Raw genomic sequence first — 18,980 nt, forward strand, 5'->3', positions numbered from 1 at the left:
TATATATATATATATATAAAATTTAAAATTTTCTCTATAGATCTGATTGTAATAATATGTGTATTGGTTACATATAAATCAGATTATGAACCAACTGTATATTACAGTTGAAATTCACACAGGCTGAGATTTAGGTAAGGGTCTTTCTGTAAAAGAACCAAAAATGTGAACAACAACCAAACATGTGGACAAGTCTAAAACTTTACACAACTCTAAAAAGTGACATGAAAACATGATGAAATAAACCAAATCAAATATGCATGTGAAAAATTAATTTGTTGGGTCAGGTGTTACTACTTCACTGCTGCTCAATTTAGGCTGACTGCAAGAGATTATAGGATAAAGATTTTTAACCAAATATGTACACCTGATGCCTTCTTTTAAAAGAAAGTATTCTCCATGAATAAACTTTTGTGACATTCAAAACAGCATTTCAAATTATTTAGGACTCTTGTAGAAAGCTTATTTAGCTTGTAGAAAGCTACCTCCATAAGTGACTTTCTTCAACTCATACCTGCAACTGTGCTATATCCTGATTCCAACTTTGGTCATCTTAAGTACTGTTCTAGTATCTTTTTATTTACCTCTGCATATATCCTCCTTTTTCTTGACAGTTTTCTTGGACAACTTACTCACTATTCTTCCCAAATATATGTCTACCTTTACACCATCTGCAAGCACTCACAGTTATCAGAATAATCTACATGTTTACATCAATTCCTAATAGAATTTTCTTCTCTAAGAAATAGGTCAAATCTCCCATCATGATCTCTCTTATTTACCTATCTCTACTTGCCTGTTATCCCTTCCCTCAAGCCTTGTGTTTCCTTTTTCTCTGCCTTCTGTGTTTGTATCTCCATGGATTTTGTTTTTTGCTTCTCCTTGCTCTGGTCCCTTGCTGAGTTCTTTCACCCTTCACATTACAACTTTATCCCTACCTGAGGACATGACTCAAATTTTAACTTATTTAGAAGGTCTTTTTCACAGGCTCATTATTTTCTTTTGGTTTAGCTTTATTCCCTCAGTGTTTTGTACTCATTAGCATTTTTTTAATCTGGCCTCTAAGTTATCTATGAATTATTCTTAGGGATTTGTAAAGAGCAAAGATCTAAGTGCCATGGCATTGGCTGCACACACGTGTGCTCTCTAAATCTTGACCAAATAAACAATAGCTACACTTGACTCTAGTATTTTAAATCGTATCTACCAGTGTTTCTGATCCAGCTCCTCAAAGGTTTTCATATTAATCTTAGAAAAACACAATATAAAACTTCAGCATTTTAAAAATAACATTGAATTAGTAAAAATATTAATGCATTAGCACTTCTAATGGTGACGATTAAATGCTACTCATGAATTCCTTGTTAGCCACAGAGTCACTAGAATGAATTATGTATTATGAGTTAAAGTATATCTTTCTGAATTTATGAATTATATTTCCATTCAAAGATTTATATGGCACCTGGCAGTCACTTTATGGACACAGTGTTTCTTGTTGCTTAATACCTACTATTAGATGTATTTATTAAGGACATGATGATAATGATGATGAAGATGGTGATGATGACAACACTGGAGAAATGGAAAAATCTGACTCCAAAAGGGAGAGGAATACACAGTCTTGAGGTAACTTAGTCTTGGCTCTCTGTTGAAACATTTAACAGAAGAATTGATTAGATAATATAACAAGGTCAAAACTTGATCCCTTTGATACTTAGAAATGTTACAGGATGTGAATAATAATGAATTGTTCAAAATAAGCCAGTGTTTAAAACCAATACATTCCCAAATATTAACTAATTTATAACTTTTCTAATGGCAATTTCAACTTTCAAACTTTTGATTATATAAGATTGTAAACAGACCAGAACAAACACATCAAGTTTTTGTCTGTACTACAAGGGTAAAGTAACTGACTTTTTAAGAAAAAGTATTATAAAAATACTTATACATTCATGATTAGTACACTATGCTTAATTCAGACTAAAAATAAAGATGTGAAATGATTTTAAATCAATATAATATAAATTTCACTATGCAAATGTAAAATAACCTATTGCAAAGATCAAAATAATTTTCATTTATAATTTTAGATCATCTTAATTACAGTGATAAATTTTAACTATCTCAATTATAAACCTGTAACCCAAATTCACCATTTCAGACTTCATTTATTTTATTAGTTTTTTTGGTACTGGGGATTGAACTTGGGGCCTTGCTCTTGCTAGGCAGGAGGTGGAACTACTGAGCTAAAAGCCCAGCCCCGACTTCAGCTATTTCATAAAGCCATTAGAAAGCAAAAATTCTAGTCAAGTAATCTTTTCGATCAATGGTCTTAACAACATATTTTAAAATAAAAACATTATTAATTTTCATTCTACATAAGCTAAATTTTGCAAGTTCCTTTTTCACCTATCAGTGAAATCATTTTATTTTTAATTACTACTAAAATGACTATGAGACAACAGAAGTTTTCTCATTAGGATATATTTAAAATCCATCATAAAACTCAGAAAACATTTAAAGCTGAGAAATATTTGAAATCAACAAAACAAATCAAAACAAATTAAGGGAACTTAATAATATAAAATACTGTTTAGTCTTCACTAGGCTGGCTCGCGCTCTCTCTCTCTCTCTCTCTCCCTCTTTCCCCCTCCCCCACCCTTTCTCTTCCTAAGCATCTGAAGTGGAAACCAAAGTTTTTAAAAATAGAATCATTACCTTTGCTATATAGTGCCAAAAAACTACTATAACTGTCAAGTCAAGCTTTGTTTCCATTCAATAAAGACAGCTTGCTTTTCTAACTTTAGCCAATGATTGGAATTTTAAGTGTTTTTTTATTGGACTGTAAAATAAGGTGTTAAAAACCATTACTGTTCTTAACACAAGTTTCCCAGGTTTTCATAAAAGGGAAGAGATGAAGGAAAGAATAAAAGGCAGAAATGAAGTAAAGAAGGAGTGGAGGAGCATGAAAACTAGAGGAGGAGGACAGACAGAAAGAAGGACTGGATATGGGCAGGGAAAGAGGGTCAGAGGGAGACCTGGGAAGGACTGACAAGTATCACGCCCTGCAAATCACTTCTCCCTAGGGGTAGAAACCAAGGTAAATGTCGTCCGTAAATAAGGAAAATTCCTTAGAGTGAAAATAACAGTAAGAATGTTTCTCCACATTAATTTAACAGACTACAAAAAGAAAAAAGAAAGGCACAAGGATACTAACCATTATTAAAAACCTCTTTTAGTAAGTTTCAAATTTTACTAAACAGTGTCTGGATGGTATGGTGGCACTAGCCAAATAGAAGATTCCTGAAAATGAAAATTTAAATCTTTGAGCTGTTAGCATGTATAATTGCATTTAAATAAGTAAAACGCTTTATAAAATTCACTAAATTGAATGAAACAACCTGGATTTACACAACTCTAATTCTTGAAATAATGAAGGCGTGGAAATCTGAACGGTATGAAATTGGCCACATTTACATTTATTTTTAAGCTTTATTTTGTATTTTGAGTATAATAAGAAAACACAGAGTCCAAAGAGAAATGGTTGAAAAGACTTCTAATTTATAGAAGTGTTTATATGATAACATGATATGAGAGCATTTCGAGAAACAAGGAGTTTTAAAACATTATAAATGTATTTGTAACCATGGTCACTATTCAAACTGACACACTTAAAGTTAAAACTAAGTGGTGAAAAAAGAACTAATTTGAAGTTTTAAACTTCTAATCTCATCCCTTTCCACGTGGGTGAATGTATTCATTTATTGCTTGATCAAGGAGTTATCATAATATAGATTGCTATCAAGTCTATATTCGTATTTATTTTTAAGAATAAAACTTTATTTTTGAGTCTTGCTAAAATATTCCTTCATAGAATAAACTACACGGTATTCCAGCTTTCATTCAGAATAATTACCGATCATCTTTCATACATAGTTCTGATTTGAATCTCTATGGAATATCTTTGAGTTGCTTTCCCTCAGATTTTGTAGATCAAGGTTCTAATAGATATTAACATATGTCAACCAAACTGCTTTGTGTCTGTATTTGTTAACTAGGGATACATGATAGAGGTTTCAACACCATATAATTCCTGAATCTCTAAATTATCAGCAAAACAATCGTGAAGCATATGTAGTGGAACCAATTCGAAATAATCACTGCCATCGTATCACATTAAATACTAAAGTATCTAGGTTAGATGAGATACAACATGTGTGATTACAACATTTTTATGAATATTAGTTTATTAAATACAGAAAACAAATGTTACCTCGTGGGACCCTTTAAATTTTTTCCTTTGTATTTATTCTATTTTTCATTGAGAGACTTTAAAAATATCAGATAGCTAATGTTATCCAGAAGAAGTCTGAATTAACCTAAGGCCATGTGAATATAACAGTGAATTAATGGGAGATGGGCAATGACTAGTAAAAACACCCATGTCCAAATATAACTTTGATTTTGAAATTCAGTCTTATTTCAGCTATGATTTTGAAAAAGTTATTCTATTTATTTAAACCCCAAAGATAAACTAAAACTTAGGAAGTAAAGTTACATGACTAAGATTATGTACATAACTTGTCAGGGCCATGATGAAAACCTTGCCGTTATAACTTCCATTCTATGAATGTAAAAACAAAACTCAGCCTGCCTTATGAGTGATGACTTTGTTCTTAGCTAAGTTTTCTATCTGGATACTATTCTGATGAAATGTTAATGTTTTGCATACTAAATGACAAGGTGGAGAAGAAAAAAAATGTAAAAAAAATGAAATACATATCCTCAGTGAGTTAAGTGACAAAACATATAATGTTTTACCCTAAATTATTTTACAGTAATAAGCATAACCAAATATTATATACTCTGACAATAGGATTTAAAGAAAGTAATACAATATCTTCATATTTCATTTTGCAAATGCAATGACAGAGAGGAATGGAACATCTTCCATATTTTTACGCTTCCCTTATTTTATGACAAGCTTCAATACCACTTTAGTCAACACAGCAGTGAAATTCACTTTACAAAGGGACAAGGTTAATCATCACATTTTAGGTGATGACAAAAATGATACAAGTTTTCTAGAAAAGTATAACATCAATACGCTATGTCTTAATTCCAGGAAATTTCTCTTACTAAGATCTTGCAGCTACAATGTATCAGATTAATCAATAATAATAATAATACTAAAATAATATCTGTTTTTTATGTGCCATTTGCACTAAAAAACTCTGTTAGCTCTGTTAATTCTTTTTCTGTTTAAATTTAACTGATAGATACAAGATTTCATTAAAATTGTGCATATCCATGACACATGATGTGACTCTATATAAAGTTTATGTACATAGTTTATGTATAGAGTTTATATATATAAAGTTAAATATATATGTAAATATAAAGTTTAAAACTATTCAAACATATTTCCTCAAACATTTACCATTTCTTTATGATGAAAACATTCCAAAAGCTTTCTTCTCACTTTTGGAAAGGTTCAACACATTATTGATACCAATAGTCACTCTAATGTGCAACTTTATATGAGATCTTGTTACTCGTATCTAACTATAACAGTACTACTTGATCAATCTTTCATCCCTCACTCCCCCTACATTGTCAACCTCTGTTAATCACCATGATGTTCTTAACTGTTACAAAATTAACTATTTTAGAGTGAGCTCATGTAGTACTTGTATTACTTAACTTACTGGCCTCCATTTCCACTCATGTTGTCAGAAATGATAGGATTTTATATTTTCATTCTTAAACACGTTCATTGTATGTTCATAATCTCATATATTCATCTTTTTTTAAAAGATTAAAAATAAGGTAAGTGATTTTACACATGATTAAACAAGGTGGAGTTATACTCTCAAGTACACTCAATTTCAAAACTCTAATAAGTTGGAAAGTGAAATAACTCGTGCTTATAATCAAAGACAATAATCTGTTTGCCTGGTTTAGACTCTTAAGCTGCATATTTTCTTAGTACAAATTCAAGAAAAGGAAAGTTCAAATCAAATAAAGTATAGTTAAATATTCTATCTCTGTTTTGCACAGCAGGATATAGTTTAAACAATGTTAGACAAGGGAACTTTGGCCTTCAGAACATACTTGATTCCCAAACTATACCTTATCCTCATGTGCACTATGTGGATAATTATATTTTTAGGACCTTAAAGGTAGCTTGGTTTGCAAATGAGTTACTACACTTTAAAAAAGAATGTCATTTTGAAAAATAAGACAGCAAAATTATTACTTGTCAAGGTACAATAATTTTTTTTCCTTGGTACCGGGGATTGAACTCAGGTCCTTGCACTTGCCACAACTGAGCTAAATACCCGGCCCCAAGCTACAATAATTTTAATACCTCCCTTATAAGGATAAAAGGATATTCACTATCATGAATTTGACAATCCTTTAGCTGCTTCGGAAGTAGACTAGTGAATAAAATGAAGATATGCGTCTTACTGTGAATTACTTTTATTCTCTTGTAAAGACATTTTAAAAATCACTTTGTTAGTCCATACATTGAGCATTAATGAATTTTGAAATACTGCTCTCAGAGAAAGACAGGGACTAAAAACAATTTTAAAAATCAACAATTTTTTCAAGTTTACTTAAAACTTTTAACTTATAAAGAAGGATATTTTACGGCTAAATTGGACCCTACTGAAAATCAGCATAAAACTTTTAACTTCTGAAAATTGAAATACAGTTAAAATTAGTTTCATTTATGTGGTTGATGAAAAGTACAGATAATTTATACATTGTAAATAAGCATTGCTGGTAAATATATAAATACTTAAATAAGATCATTACTGATAATTTAAAACACTATTTGCATTACTATACCTTATCCAATAAATCACTCCTTTTAAAATATATTGCTTCTGTTAAAATTAATTCAACATTCTTAAAGCAATCTGTATACAGGGATCTGTGAACAACTGATTACTATTCTTTGGTGTTGAAATACAGATGCAGCAAGCTTTGATAATCATTTCCATATGAATAATCTTTCACTCAAAATTCATAGTCTTGCAACTTTAAATTACTCAAATTTTCTCTCTTATCACTCCCTAAATTGCCACGTTTCACTTATATGTGCTTTTGCTACTGGTTTATAATCATCTTTTATTTTGTTTTGTAATTACAGATAAGAACATTCCGTATAAACAAAAAACATACTAAAAATGACTAAAAAAATCATTACTTAGAAATTATTTTAGATAAGATTTGCCAGTGGTCTGTAATAAAAACAACTATATTTACTGAACTGGACTATGTCCTAAAAAAACAACCAGAGTTCATAGTTCTTATAAACTTCAAGAATCATAGGATATATGTGTTCAAATTGGGATACTTATCTTACAAATTCAATATCTTAGCAGTAATTTGTTTTTTTATTTCTTAGATATATTCAATAAAGTTAGTTTACACTCAGGTAATAAGAGAATATACAATTTAGTGTTATTTTAAGTTTTTTATAGAAGGAAAGTCAAAAATTTGTGTTCAAACAACTCAATACAAAAAGCTTTGTACAAGAAAATTCATTTTCAGTTACATGAGGTAGAAAATATTTCTTAATACAAACCAGATTAAAAATATCTATCCACCCACCTATCTCCTACCTCTTGCTGAAAATCAAAAGAAGACAGTTATGTATATGAAAAGTAGACATATTCAAATATATAAGAAATTAGTAACTTTAAACATGTTGCTGAGACATAATTGTTATAATCTCATAAAAATTAAAATTATTATAACTTACACTTGCAAAGCCAATGTATTATCGTCATTGCCAGAGGAAATAAAATTCTATATAGTAAACAGCCTATTTCAATTATAATTAAGTATCACAGGGAGAAAACAGACCTTTCCAACAAATCCTCTGCTCATAAAATGCATTTGTGCAGCTTACAGAACAGTTACTAGGATTGTTTACTTCATTCTCATTGTTATTTGAACCATAATATATTTAAAATCAAGGAAAAGATAGGACAGAAAAAAATTATAAAATATTGGTATTAATTTCATACAAAATCATTTGAATCTATTTCTAAATTGTCAAAATGCATATTGGAAAATCAGAAAAATAAAGTTATTTACCCTAACATTTTGAATAAATAAAAGTAAATGTATTGATGATGTACTAGTATTTGCATCAAAATTAAAGTCAACATTCTATTAAATATGTACCATCTTGTGGTTACCTAAAAAGACTACAATTTAGTTATTTAATTTTTAAAGCCCACATATTTCAGATTTATCTTGTTTTCAGTTTTAACTAGGACTCATTTTTAAATGAAAGACTTTTCTTTGAAGTTCTGGGAATCTAAAATGTTACATTCTTCTACCAATCTTAAATAAAACAACTTGAAAATGTAAAAAAAGCTGTAGTCAACAAGAACTATTAATTTCCAATAACATTATACAACATAATGGGGATATATTTTATTTTTGGATTTAGATATTTATAGTCTTAATTACATTATATTCATCATTAGATATATAATGACATAGAGATAAATTATGTAATCACTAATTTGCCCAGGAAGTTTATATTTAACTCAGCTGGGTATACATTGTACCTTGAAGCCTAGCTGTAGATAGAAAATTTGCTATTTTTTAAAAAAATATTGAATACTATAAAGGAAACTGAAAGAATAGGAATAATGAAAAAAGAAAATTGTGCATTTTGGGACAAATAATACTTGTTCAAGTTCAATGTACAAAACAATACACTGCAATTTGAGTTCTTAACAAATATTTATTAAGTAACTAAGTTATTTAGGAAATGGCTCCTTGTTTATAAATTTTTAAAATACAGGTCAACAACATAAGTGGACTAAAGGTAACAAATAGAGAATTTCCTATTTTCATCAATTAAGATGTTTGACAGCTACAAAATCCAGCCAAAGAGATGTTTCTTTCAAGAAAAATTGAACCATGATCATAATTCATCACAAAACAGGTAGTAGTAGGTCATTTCCAGTATACCAATAATTATTAAACCTAGAAATTTGTTATACAAAAACAGTCATTTTCCTCTATGGTATACTTTTAAGAATAGATTATCGCAATCAATTTTATTATTAATTTAAATGTTAGATTATTAATTATGCTACCAGGCACTGTTCAAGATCCTGGAGATACAAATCAAAAATAAAAACCTTAAGTTCCTTGTCTTGAAGAAAAGAACAATGTAGTGTAACAAAGACAAAAGCATTCTCTCATAAAAAGCAGGAGAAACGAATGCAATAAGATGCAAAGAAACAATGAAGATGTGCCTTTGGTTCACAAAGAAAAGATAACCTAGGCTTAATCCTAGAAATGGTTTGAAATGAGAAATATATCTTCTCAGCTTTCTCAATAGGAAAGGAATGCTTTCGGATGTGACGGTACCAGAAATCAACTAAACAAAAATTGAAATATATAGAGCTTTTTTATTTTAAATAAAAGTGAAAACCCACCTCAATCTTGCAGAAGTAAGAGACCAAAGTCATTATATCTACTGATTAGAGAAACTTTCTGGGCATTTTTAATTCCATGTTTTAAATGGATAATCTAAAATTACCGGCAGAATCTTGCAAAGTTGAAAAATGGACAAGGTCGGCTTTTGTCGAAATGGAAAGTAAAGACCAAAGAATTGAAAATATATTTAGTGTTGTTTGAGGAATGGTGCACGTTGAAGTGAAGCGAAAGATGAAGTTATGACTTTGGACAGAGTCAGATGATCCCTACTGGTCTCACGTGCTAAATTAGACAGCCTGGATTTCCTCATGGAAGCTATACAAAGACAGTAGTTGAAAGCTAGGGATTGGGGGGTTGCTGTAACATTCACTCAGTTTCAACAGTGTGATGTCAATGGCTCATCTGTTTCAGTTTTAAAAGATTCATTCATTGTTTTCCTAATTTTTAGAAGGTCTTAGTGACCCATAGCATGTCAAGAGGTCTAATTGATATCCAAATAATTCAACTGAATGGATCATGTATGAAAAAAACAAAGTAGGTTTATTTTCAAATTCAAATCATCACACTTTTTTATGAAGACTTTAAAATTTCATGTTAGGGACACAGCTGAAATCCAATGAACAAAACAACTGGAGATAGGTATGATAGAAATCGACATATTATCAAGATTTAATTCATTTGCTTTATTTTAGAAATAAATTATAATTTAGACAATGTCATTACATATGGATAATTTGAGGTTCCAACCAAAACCCAAGTTCCTTTGGTAATGGTTGGCACTATATAAGCATTAAATAATCAAATATCCAATTTATTGACAAGTTATAACAATGGCAATTGTTCAGTTAATATTTTCTCCTGTATATAGTCTTTTTTATTTAATTTCAAAACTCATATTGATACCATAGAAAGGATTATAATACAAAAAATATGTACACACAATCATCAGTCACACAAGCGCAACAAATATTTGATTTAGCTTAATCATTGGAAATAGCCATCTTTAATGTAGTGGGAAAATAAATTAAGTGTTACTTAATTTTTCAAAATTATAATTGATTATGTTAGTTATACGTGGAATGATCTTATCAAAATATTGTTACAAAAACATTAGTTATGTGTTCAATATTATAGTCAAGTAAAAATGTCAAAATACAGTATCCAAATTTCTAATTCCAGAAAGGGTTAGTAATGAAAATATAAATTATAACAGTGAAATATCTATTTAAAAATAATTTTAAGGTGCAAATATTTTAAAGAATATTAGCAGAATACATTTGCCTTACATTACTCTATCATGTTGTCTTTAAAATATTACATTTCTGTTCTTTGTATTTACTAATAGTAGTTCATAAATCTTTCAAATTTTAAACAGAATATAACATTATTCTTACACTTTTCCAGAAATTAAGAACTAAAATTTGTTGAGCTGTATTAAAGATCAAAATGATGCTCACATAGAAAAGATTAAAGTTCTTGAAAATTTATGAAATGTTACTCATTTCATGTGGAGCTATAAAACTATATTCAAGAAATATCTTCTATTATCAGTAAAATCATTTTAACGTATTCTCATATTTATAGAAATAAGAATATTATAAATAAGATAGGTAAAACTTATATGAGGTACAAAGTACCTGAATAGAATTTAAAAAGCATTTCGATAAGTAGCAAATATATTAAAATATCAAGCAAATTTATAATCTCAATATTTTGAGGCTATACACATAAAGATTCTAAAGCAATAAAATAAAGGACTGAATACTATTAATAATAATAAACTGATATATTATGCATTCACCACTGTAGACAATTATAACTTCCACAAAGTAAGCTAAGTTTTTAAACTATAAATTAATTGGGATAATTAAATTGAAGCAAAAATTTCACTTATCCTCTAGTTCAGAAATACTAACTGGTACCATAAAACTCATTTTAGCTGTAGCATGTTTCCTGTCATGGTAGTTTTTATTTTTGCATACCTTATTTGATATATTCCTACATCAAGCTAACTGTGACGGATTTCCAGGAACAAGTGCCTCATTACTTCAGTGAGGTAGAAAAAGGCCATTTGTCCTGAAGCACATGACAATTAAACTTAATACCTTAAAAATCATAAAGGGGATCACCAGTCTTTTTGTGGAAATACAAATTTCACAAAGTATAGCTTTGCGTTTTATGAGTGATATCAAACAACAGCCGCAGTTCTAAGCTACTTCCCTTGGTTGTAAATATCAAAACTGTTTTCATTTGTGTTTTATTATGACAAAAGTAAGTGTTCGAAATTGCAGAAAAATGGCATTTACCTTTTCCAATTGAGCGTTTTTTTTGGATTTGTATAAAAATTCTCCCACTGCCACAAAAACTGAGAGCACCAAGCCGGCTGCAAGAACAATGAAGATGCCACCGATATTCTGAACCCCCAGGGCACTGGCCTCTTTGCTCTCCTCCTCAGGGCAGCCGTTGCCTCTCCACCACTTCTCCTTCATCATGTGCAGCTTGCCTTCCTCTTGCAGCTGAAGGATGGCTATGGTGATTTTGTCTCGATATGGAGAACCTACAAAAGCAGAAGGGAAACGAACTATTTCAGAGAAGACAGAATCTCATCATTACAGGTTAGCATGAGGATAGCAGAGATCTTGCTGCTTAGCTAGCATAGGCTAATGTTCGTTTCGAGTAGGAAAAAACAACTGGAAAAAGAGAACCAATGAAAAATAAAGCAAAAGACTCTTAGCAACACGAATGTTGTTTTTAAAAAGAAAATGTTTCCATCCAATGTGTAGGTATAGCTCAGAGTATATGGGGAAAAATCAGACAGGAAGCTGCAAATCCAAAAGAGGAAATGGATGAAGTAGAAGATGCTTAATTCACATCTAGGCATAGTTCTAAACTGAGACCCGAGCACTTATAACAGTAGCTTCTATTTTTAGGAAAGTTGTGGGGAAAATGTTTTCTAAGATTAAATACAACAATTCAGACTAGTCATGATTATCAATCGTATTAATAGATTCTAATATTTGCAGATAATGGGCACTCACCTTTATATGCTATCAGATGTGAATTTAAAGTAAAAAAATGTACAGGGTTAAATTTTTTTAAAAATCATTATAGCAATATAAATCATAACTCAATAACCTTATGACCTTATATTGTAAGTTAAAAATGGCATTTACCTTTTCCAATTGAGCGTTTTTTTTGGATTTGTATAAAAATTCTCCCACTGCCACAAAAACTGAGAGCACCAAGCCGGCTGCAAGAACAATGAAGATGCCACCGATATTCTGAACCCCCAGGGCACTGGCCTCTTTGCTCTCCTCCTCAGGGCAGCCGTTGCCTCTCCACCACTTCTCCTTCATCATGTGCAGCTTGCCTTCCTCTTGCAGCTGAAGAATTGCTATGGTGATTTTGTCTCGATATGGAGAACCTACAAAAGCAGAAGGGAAATCAACTATTCCAGAGAAGACAGAATCTCATCATTACAGGTTAGCGTGAGGATAGCAGAGATCTTGCTACTTAGCTAGCATAGGCTAATGTTCGTTTCGAGTAGGAAAACACAACTGGAAAAAGAGAACCAATGAAAAATAAAGCAAAAGACTCTTAGCAACACGAATTTTGTTTTTAAAAAGAAAATGTTTCCATCCAATGTGTAGGTATAGCTCAGAGGATATGGGGAAAAATCAGACAGGAAGCTGCAAATCCAAAAGAGAAAATGGATGAAGTAGAAGATGCTTAATTCACATCTAGGCATAGTTCTAAACTGAGACCCGAGCACTTATAACAGTAGCTTCTATTTTTAGGAAAGTTGTGGGGAAAATGTTTTCTAAGATTAAATACAACAATTCAGACTAGTCATGATTATCAATCGTATTAATAGATTCTAATATTTGCAGATAATGGGCACTCACCTTTATATGCTATCAGATGTGAATTTAAAGTAAAAAAATGTACAGGGTTAAATTTTTTTAAAAATCATTATAGCAATATAAATCATAACTCAATAACCTTATGACCTTATATTGTAAGTTTTTGTTTCTCATTTTATGCTTTAGGGAAAAAGGTTCTTTTCAGTGGAGGTGAAAGCATAATGAAAGTCAATATCTGTACTTATGGTATATTTCCTTATAGTCGTCTGCATTAGCAACTGCACAATAAGTATTATGTTTGCTAATTGGATGCTCAGAAGCTCAGAAAAGTAATGATGCACATGCATCTTTTAACATCTCTCCCAAGGGACTAGTCTTATTGTTTTCTCTTACCAAGAAATAACTTGCTTTTAAAGGATAATTTTTCTACCCTAGACCATACTTCTCATTCACAGTTTTCTGCACAAATTCACACAGCATGCTTTCCTGCTTAAAAAACATTAAACATTTCAGTTTCTGTTCCAGGCTGATTGTAATTACATGTGCAAATATATCTATAACTCTAAATGTTTTAGCAAGAGCAGGCATCAAGAACCAACAAAAAGAATCATAAGAAGTAGCATCCTGCTGATAAAGTGAGGCAGGAAAAATATAACAAACCCAACTGATCAGCAGTTTCTTCCAAACAGTCCCTTATCTGCACAGCTTTCCTAAAAGGGGACATTCCTGTAAGTAGAACTCTGTGCGTTTTTCATTAGGCAAGTATTCCTTAATATATTAGGGGAATTTCAGCTTCTCAGCTTCTTTCCTGTATTTTTTTTTTTTTTGAAATTTTACTCAAATGCCAATGATCGGTATGAATTCTGCATCCCTACCCATTCATGGCACAGTTTAGGGTATTAGCTCAGCCATTCTACTTTCTAATTTAATTCTTCAGTGACTGGATCCTCAGCCAAAGTTGTCTACTATTACTTTTTGCCTATCTAGATGTACCACACTGTCCTGGATTACAACCATTTAAGAATGAAATATATCAATCCATTCATTATGAATTCTCAATTATTTCTCACTTAGTAGGCTGTAGGCAAATATTTTTATATTCTGAGGCAAACAATAGCCGATTAAAGGCATTCTTAACAAGATGTGAGAGTGATGATTTTGTGATTTGGGGCTCTGTGATACATTTTTCCTTTCAGCATAGAGTTATTGTTTTACTCTTCAATTTCATTAACCGAGTCTAACCTAGTCTAGTGAGCTCTAATGTCACTTTTTCTCTGAATAATCTTTCTTATCTATATTTTGCCTCAAAATAAACACAAATCAAAGGAGAATAACTTCCCTTTAAAGGTAATTAGCAGTTTATTGATTGTGTTTTTCAATTAGAAATGTATTATCTGAATCAAATCTTATGTTGAGAGCACTTGTAAAAATGGCCACAACTGGTAAACATAAAGATGTGGTTTATTTGCTGGAAGTAAAGTTATACACAAGATTTGGGAGGTATGTTTTTGGAAAGTAGATTTTTAAATTTAAAAAAAAATCCAGCTAAGTACTTTGTACCAGCTCACTTCTTGTCTTGAGGACAGAAATAATATTTTATTGTCAACTCTACACTTGCTAAGCCACACAGGATGCTTATTCTAATAACTTCAAATACAGTATTCTTCACTATGTTTTTAAGAGCAAATCAAAATGCAAAAAGAAAGTCATCCAACAATGATTGTGAATACACAATTTTCCATTGCTAGCAAACCTCAGCACACTTGTTTTCTTAGGATGTGTAACTGATATTTCGTTTTAGTGAATCCTATGAAGTGGACATGCTTCATTTTGAGTTCTAGTTTTACTAAAACTTGGTGAGAGTTTCAACACAGAAGCATAACTGTATAAATTCTTTTTGTGAGATCACAAGAAATTGTTTAAAACTCTACGCTTTAAATATGGACAAATAAGCCATGTTTCCAATTCTCTTGGCCCTCCTCTTCTTTCTTTGCCTTTCCTTCTCCCAGTTTGTTTCCCTGTCTTTGTCTGCTCTCCTCTCCTTCTGGCTCTCTTTCCCCCTTCCTTCTGCTGCCCTTCTTTCATCATGCTTTCCTTTCCTGCTTCCTCCTTCTCTTCTTTTCTACCATTCTAAGGTCCATAGTCACAAAGCACACACACTTGTTCCTAGTCACAGGTAATTCTAAATTCTAAGACTGCCATATACAATTGATTGAAGTGCTAATTACCTTCCTTTTATTTCTTTGCCCAAACTCACAGTTTCATACACCAACATTTTCCTCACCTCACATCAGTCCATATAGACAGTAGAGAAATTATCAAATCAGTGCAATTTATATTACTTTTATTTCTGACAGAGACGTACTGACTTGTGACACATAGCTTTTCTTTATGGTTGCAAAGCAACTGCCTCATATCCAATTTGTTTTAATAAAATATGCCAAAGTCATAAGTCATATTCTCCATGTCCTGGGAAGCTCCCACCTATCCTGCGAAATGTCTTACTTACAAATCAGGATTATTTATGGTTTAGTCAACTAAAAAAAATCTAAAATGAAATCATTCATATTTTCCATAAACTTCCCTTTCTAAAACCCTTTACAATATTTCCCAAGCTGGATTTTCTCATACACATCCCTTTTGGGAAATGTACACATGTGTTTCATTTTTAAAGGATTTCTTGGTCAAAAATTCTTGGCTGAATAGTGTTACATAATAAATTTATTGCTTGAAAATTTATATTATATACTAACAAAAAATAGAAAAAGAAAAAAGAGGAAAAATATAAAAAGAAAAAATAAAACATTTATGATGTTTATGTTTATTTTCAGGGAAAGAATGTTTCCACTTATTTATTATTTTTTCCAACAATTCCGTTCTTTTACTTCAATTTTTACTGCTTTAGAAAAAAATAGTTACTTCTTGTAACCCACTACCTTGGATAACAATAGTTGCCACTGTTCTATCACAAACCTGTTTTCCTTCTTAGATTCCTCTGCCTGTTCCTGTATATGTGTCTTTCTCCCTGCCTTAGAGTTTATGCATCATGATGCCAGCACCATCAAGTTACATTTTCATGTATTGTTCTACTTAAAACTAGGTAACATTTATTTTTATAAAATGCAGTAAATATTAAATTTGATCAGATTGCCATTTTTCAAGATATTTTTTCATTCTGTGAAATACACTAACTTATGTTTCTTTTGAATATGTAAGTACATCAGAATCTTTAAACGCATAGCATTCTAGGAACTTCTCTCAAAGAACTGTAACAATGCCATAAATACTATTCTTTCTGATAGAGCTTAGTCTAGTAAGTGTCCTCTTAACATATATATCCCTTGAATCCTTTAAATGTGGCTTTAAGATCAGACTACCTGTTTCTCAGTGTTATAGGATTTCATGCTCTCTCAGGACATAACCTTCCTCTTCACGTAGCACTAAGAATAATACTATATTTGAATTTAAGTCTTTAATTACTATATTACTATATTGATGACCTATTCAGTCAACATTACTCTTTCTCTCATTACAATGTGACATGATCTGTAAAAGAAAAATAATTTCTAGGATTATTTGATTAATATTTGTTATTTCATTGGGCTATAAATGCACTTAGGACAGGGGTTGTACCTGTTTTACTAGTATAATTCCTAGTACACAATACTTATTGAATGAATATATGTATAAAGTTATAGTTATTGCTTAACAATTTGCTTTATATGATCATGAGATTTTTCTTCAGCAATTTGAAGGCTACAAGTGATGAATCTAAATTATATTAAATCTTTCTCTAATCTATGCCTAATAAATATATGATATTTGATATATGTGGTATGTATATTAAATAACTTAAATGAATTTCTTTGAAATAAAGTATTTATTATAGCTACCAACTGAACACTTCATAGTCCTATTTCTAACTTCTTTAGATAACTGATAAACTAGTATAAAGGTATTTTCAACACTCCATTAATAAAACATTAAATATCTTTAATTTAATAGGATTATAAGGTGTTCATGAACAAAAATGACAAAAATAAGATAAATCTAATTTTTTTAAAAAATCAGTTTATTAATCACAGAACAGTAAGTGCCAGAAAATGTCAGCCATTTTGAACCCTAGTAATTTATTTTCACTTGCAATTCATAATGTTATGTTTTGATTTGAAATTTCCTTGGTTCTCTAGCACTATAAGGTAAAATACCCATTTCCTGACATATCAAACCACCCTTCCTACAACCTACCTCAGGCTTTTTTCCTAAGTGCCCTACATCTCAGGTTCCAGCAATACACGTTTGCGCCTCCCTTCAGCATGGTGTGCCTTCTTCTCACACTTATTTTCTGGCTGAACTTTCCCTCATCAGGTAAATTTCTTCTCATCTCTCCCCATTTTTACACACATTTTTCCACTTGCCATATACAACTTCTATTCTTTGGTGCTGTGGCACATTTCACATATTCTAATACTGTATGTCATATTCTATTTTTTCCATGTCTTTTTTCCTTATCAGACAACAGAATAAGTTTCCTAAGAACAAAGGCCACATGTAAATCAGTTTTCATTTCCACTGCCTGAATTTTAACTGTAAAAACACAAATATTACTCAGCATAGTTGCTAGCTTCTAAGTACATACTACTCAACCATAGCCTTGAGTCATACTGGGTTCTGAGAACTGCTGGTGTTTTCCATGGGAAAAATTTGACTGAAAAATGAGCCAAAGCATATGAAAAGATGTTCTATATAACATGTAATTAAAGAAATACACATTAAAACAACCATGAAATACCACTGCACTCCTATTAGAGTAAGCAATATTCAGAACACTACCACCATGAAATACTACCGAGATTGCGGAGAAGCATCATTCCTACTCACTGCTGGTAGGAATGCAAAATGATACCAACACTTGCAAGACAGTTTGACAGATCTTTACAAAACTATCCCATGATGTCCTTCTGTATTTACCCAAATAATTTGAGTACCCATATCTAAAAGAAAAACCCACACTGTTACTAAAATGTGGGCGTAACTAAGATATCCTTAAGTGAGTGAGTGGGAAAATAAACTGTGGAATATCCAGACAATGTGATGTCATTCACTGCCTTAATAAAAGTAGCTCTCAAGTCATGGAAAGACACGAAACAAACTTAAATGTGTATTACTACATGAGAGAGGCCAATACTGAGAGACTACACACTGCCTCACTGCAGCTATATGGAATTCTGGAAAATGCAAAATGATAGAGCTAGCAAAGTTAGCAGTAGTTGCCAAGGATTTCAAAAGGAAGGAGGGAAGGATTTACAAAGCAGAGAGAATCTTCAGGGCAGTGAAAATATTTTCAGTGTCCAATATGAGTCATTACAAATTATTTCGAACTACAGAGTGACAGCCCTGAGACATTTTTAGGTAAATGGATGCCCCTTGAGACCATATTTTTAAGTGAAATGAATCAGGCATTTATGTTTAAATATCACATTGTTTCTCTCTTTTGAAATGCCCCCATGGTAAATAAGAACCAAAATAGATGATATGTATTGGGAAGTAGGAAGAAAACGTTTAAGTAGAAAAGGGAACAAGGTATGGAAGAGTATGGAAGGGAAACACAGAGGTTCATTTATGAATTATATATAT

General features: G+C 31.2%; 1 protein-coding gene across 12 annotated transcripts in view; it reads right to left on the minus strand.

The window, feature by feature from the left end:
- Positions 1-18,980, minus strand: part of Grik2 (glutamate ionotropic receptor kainate type subunit 2) — a 657,782-nt gene that overhangs the window by 2,723 nt on the left and 636,079 nt on the right. For 5 of the 12 annotated variants that reach the window (XM_033763462.1, XM_010607179.2, XM_010607177.2 and 2 more), the window contains one exon: positions 12,654-12,904. In XM_033763462.1, the coding sequence (XP_033619353.1) occupies positions 12,654-12,904 (251 nt within the window). Of the gene's footprint in view, positions 1-1,510; positions 1,646-3,220; positions 3,307-11,711; positions 12,038-12,653; positions 12,905-18,980 lie in introns of those variants that run through there. The other 7 variants (XM_033763466.1, XM_010607181.2, XM_033763463.1 and 4 more) reach the window with 7 other exon arrangements.

The sequence above is a fragment of the Fukomys damarensis genome, unplaced genomic scaffold (assembly GCF_012274545.1).
Source record: "Fukomys damarensis isolate Sample0158 unplaced genomic scaffold, DMR_v1.0_HiC HiC_scaffold_14, whole genome shotgun sequence".
In the NCBI taxonomy this organism is placed as follows: Eukaryota; Metazoa; Chordata; class Mammalia; order Rodentia; family Bathyergidae; genus Fukomys; species Fukomys damarensis.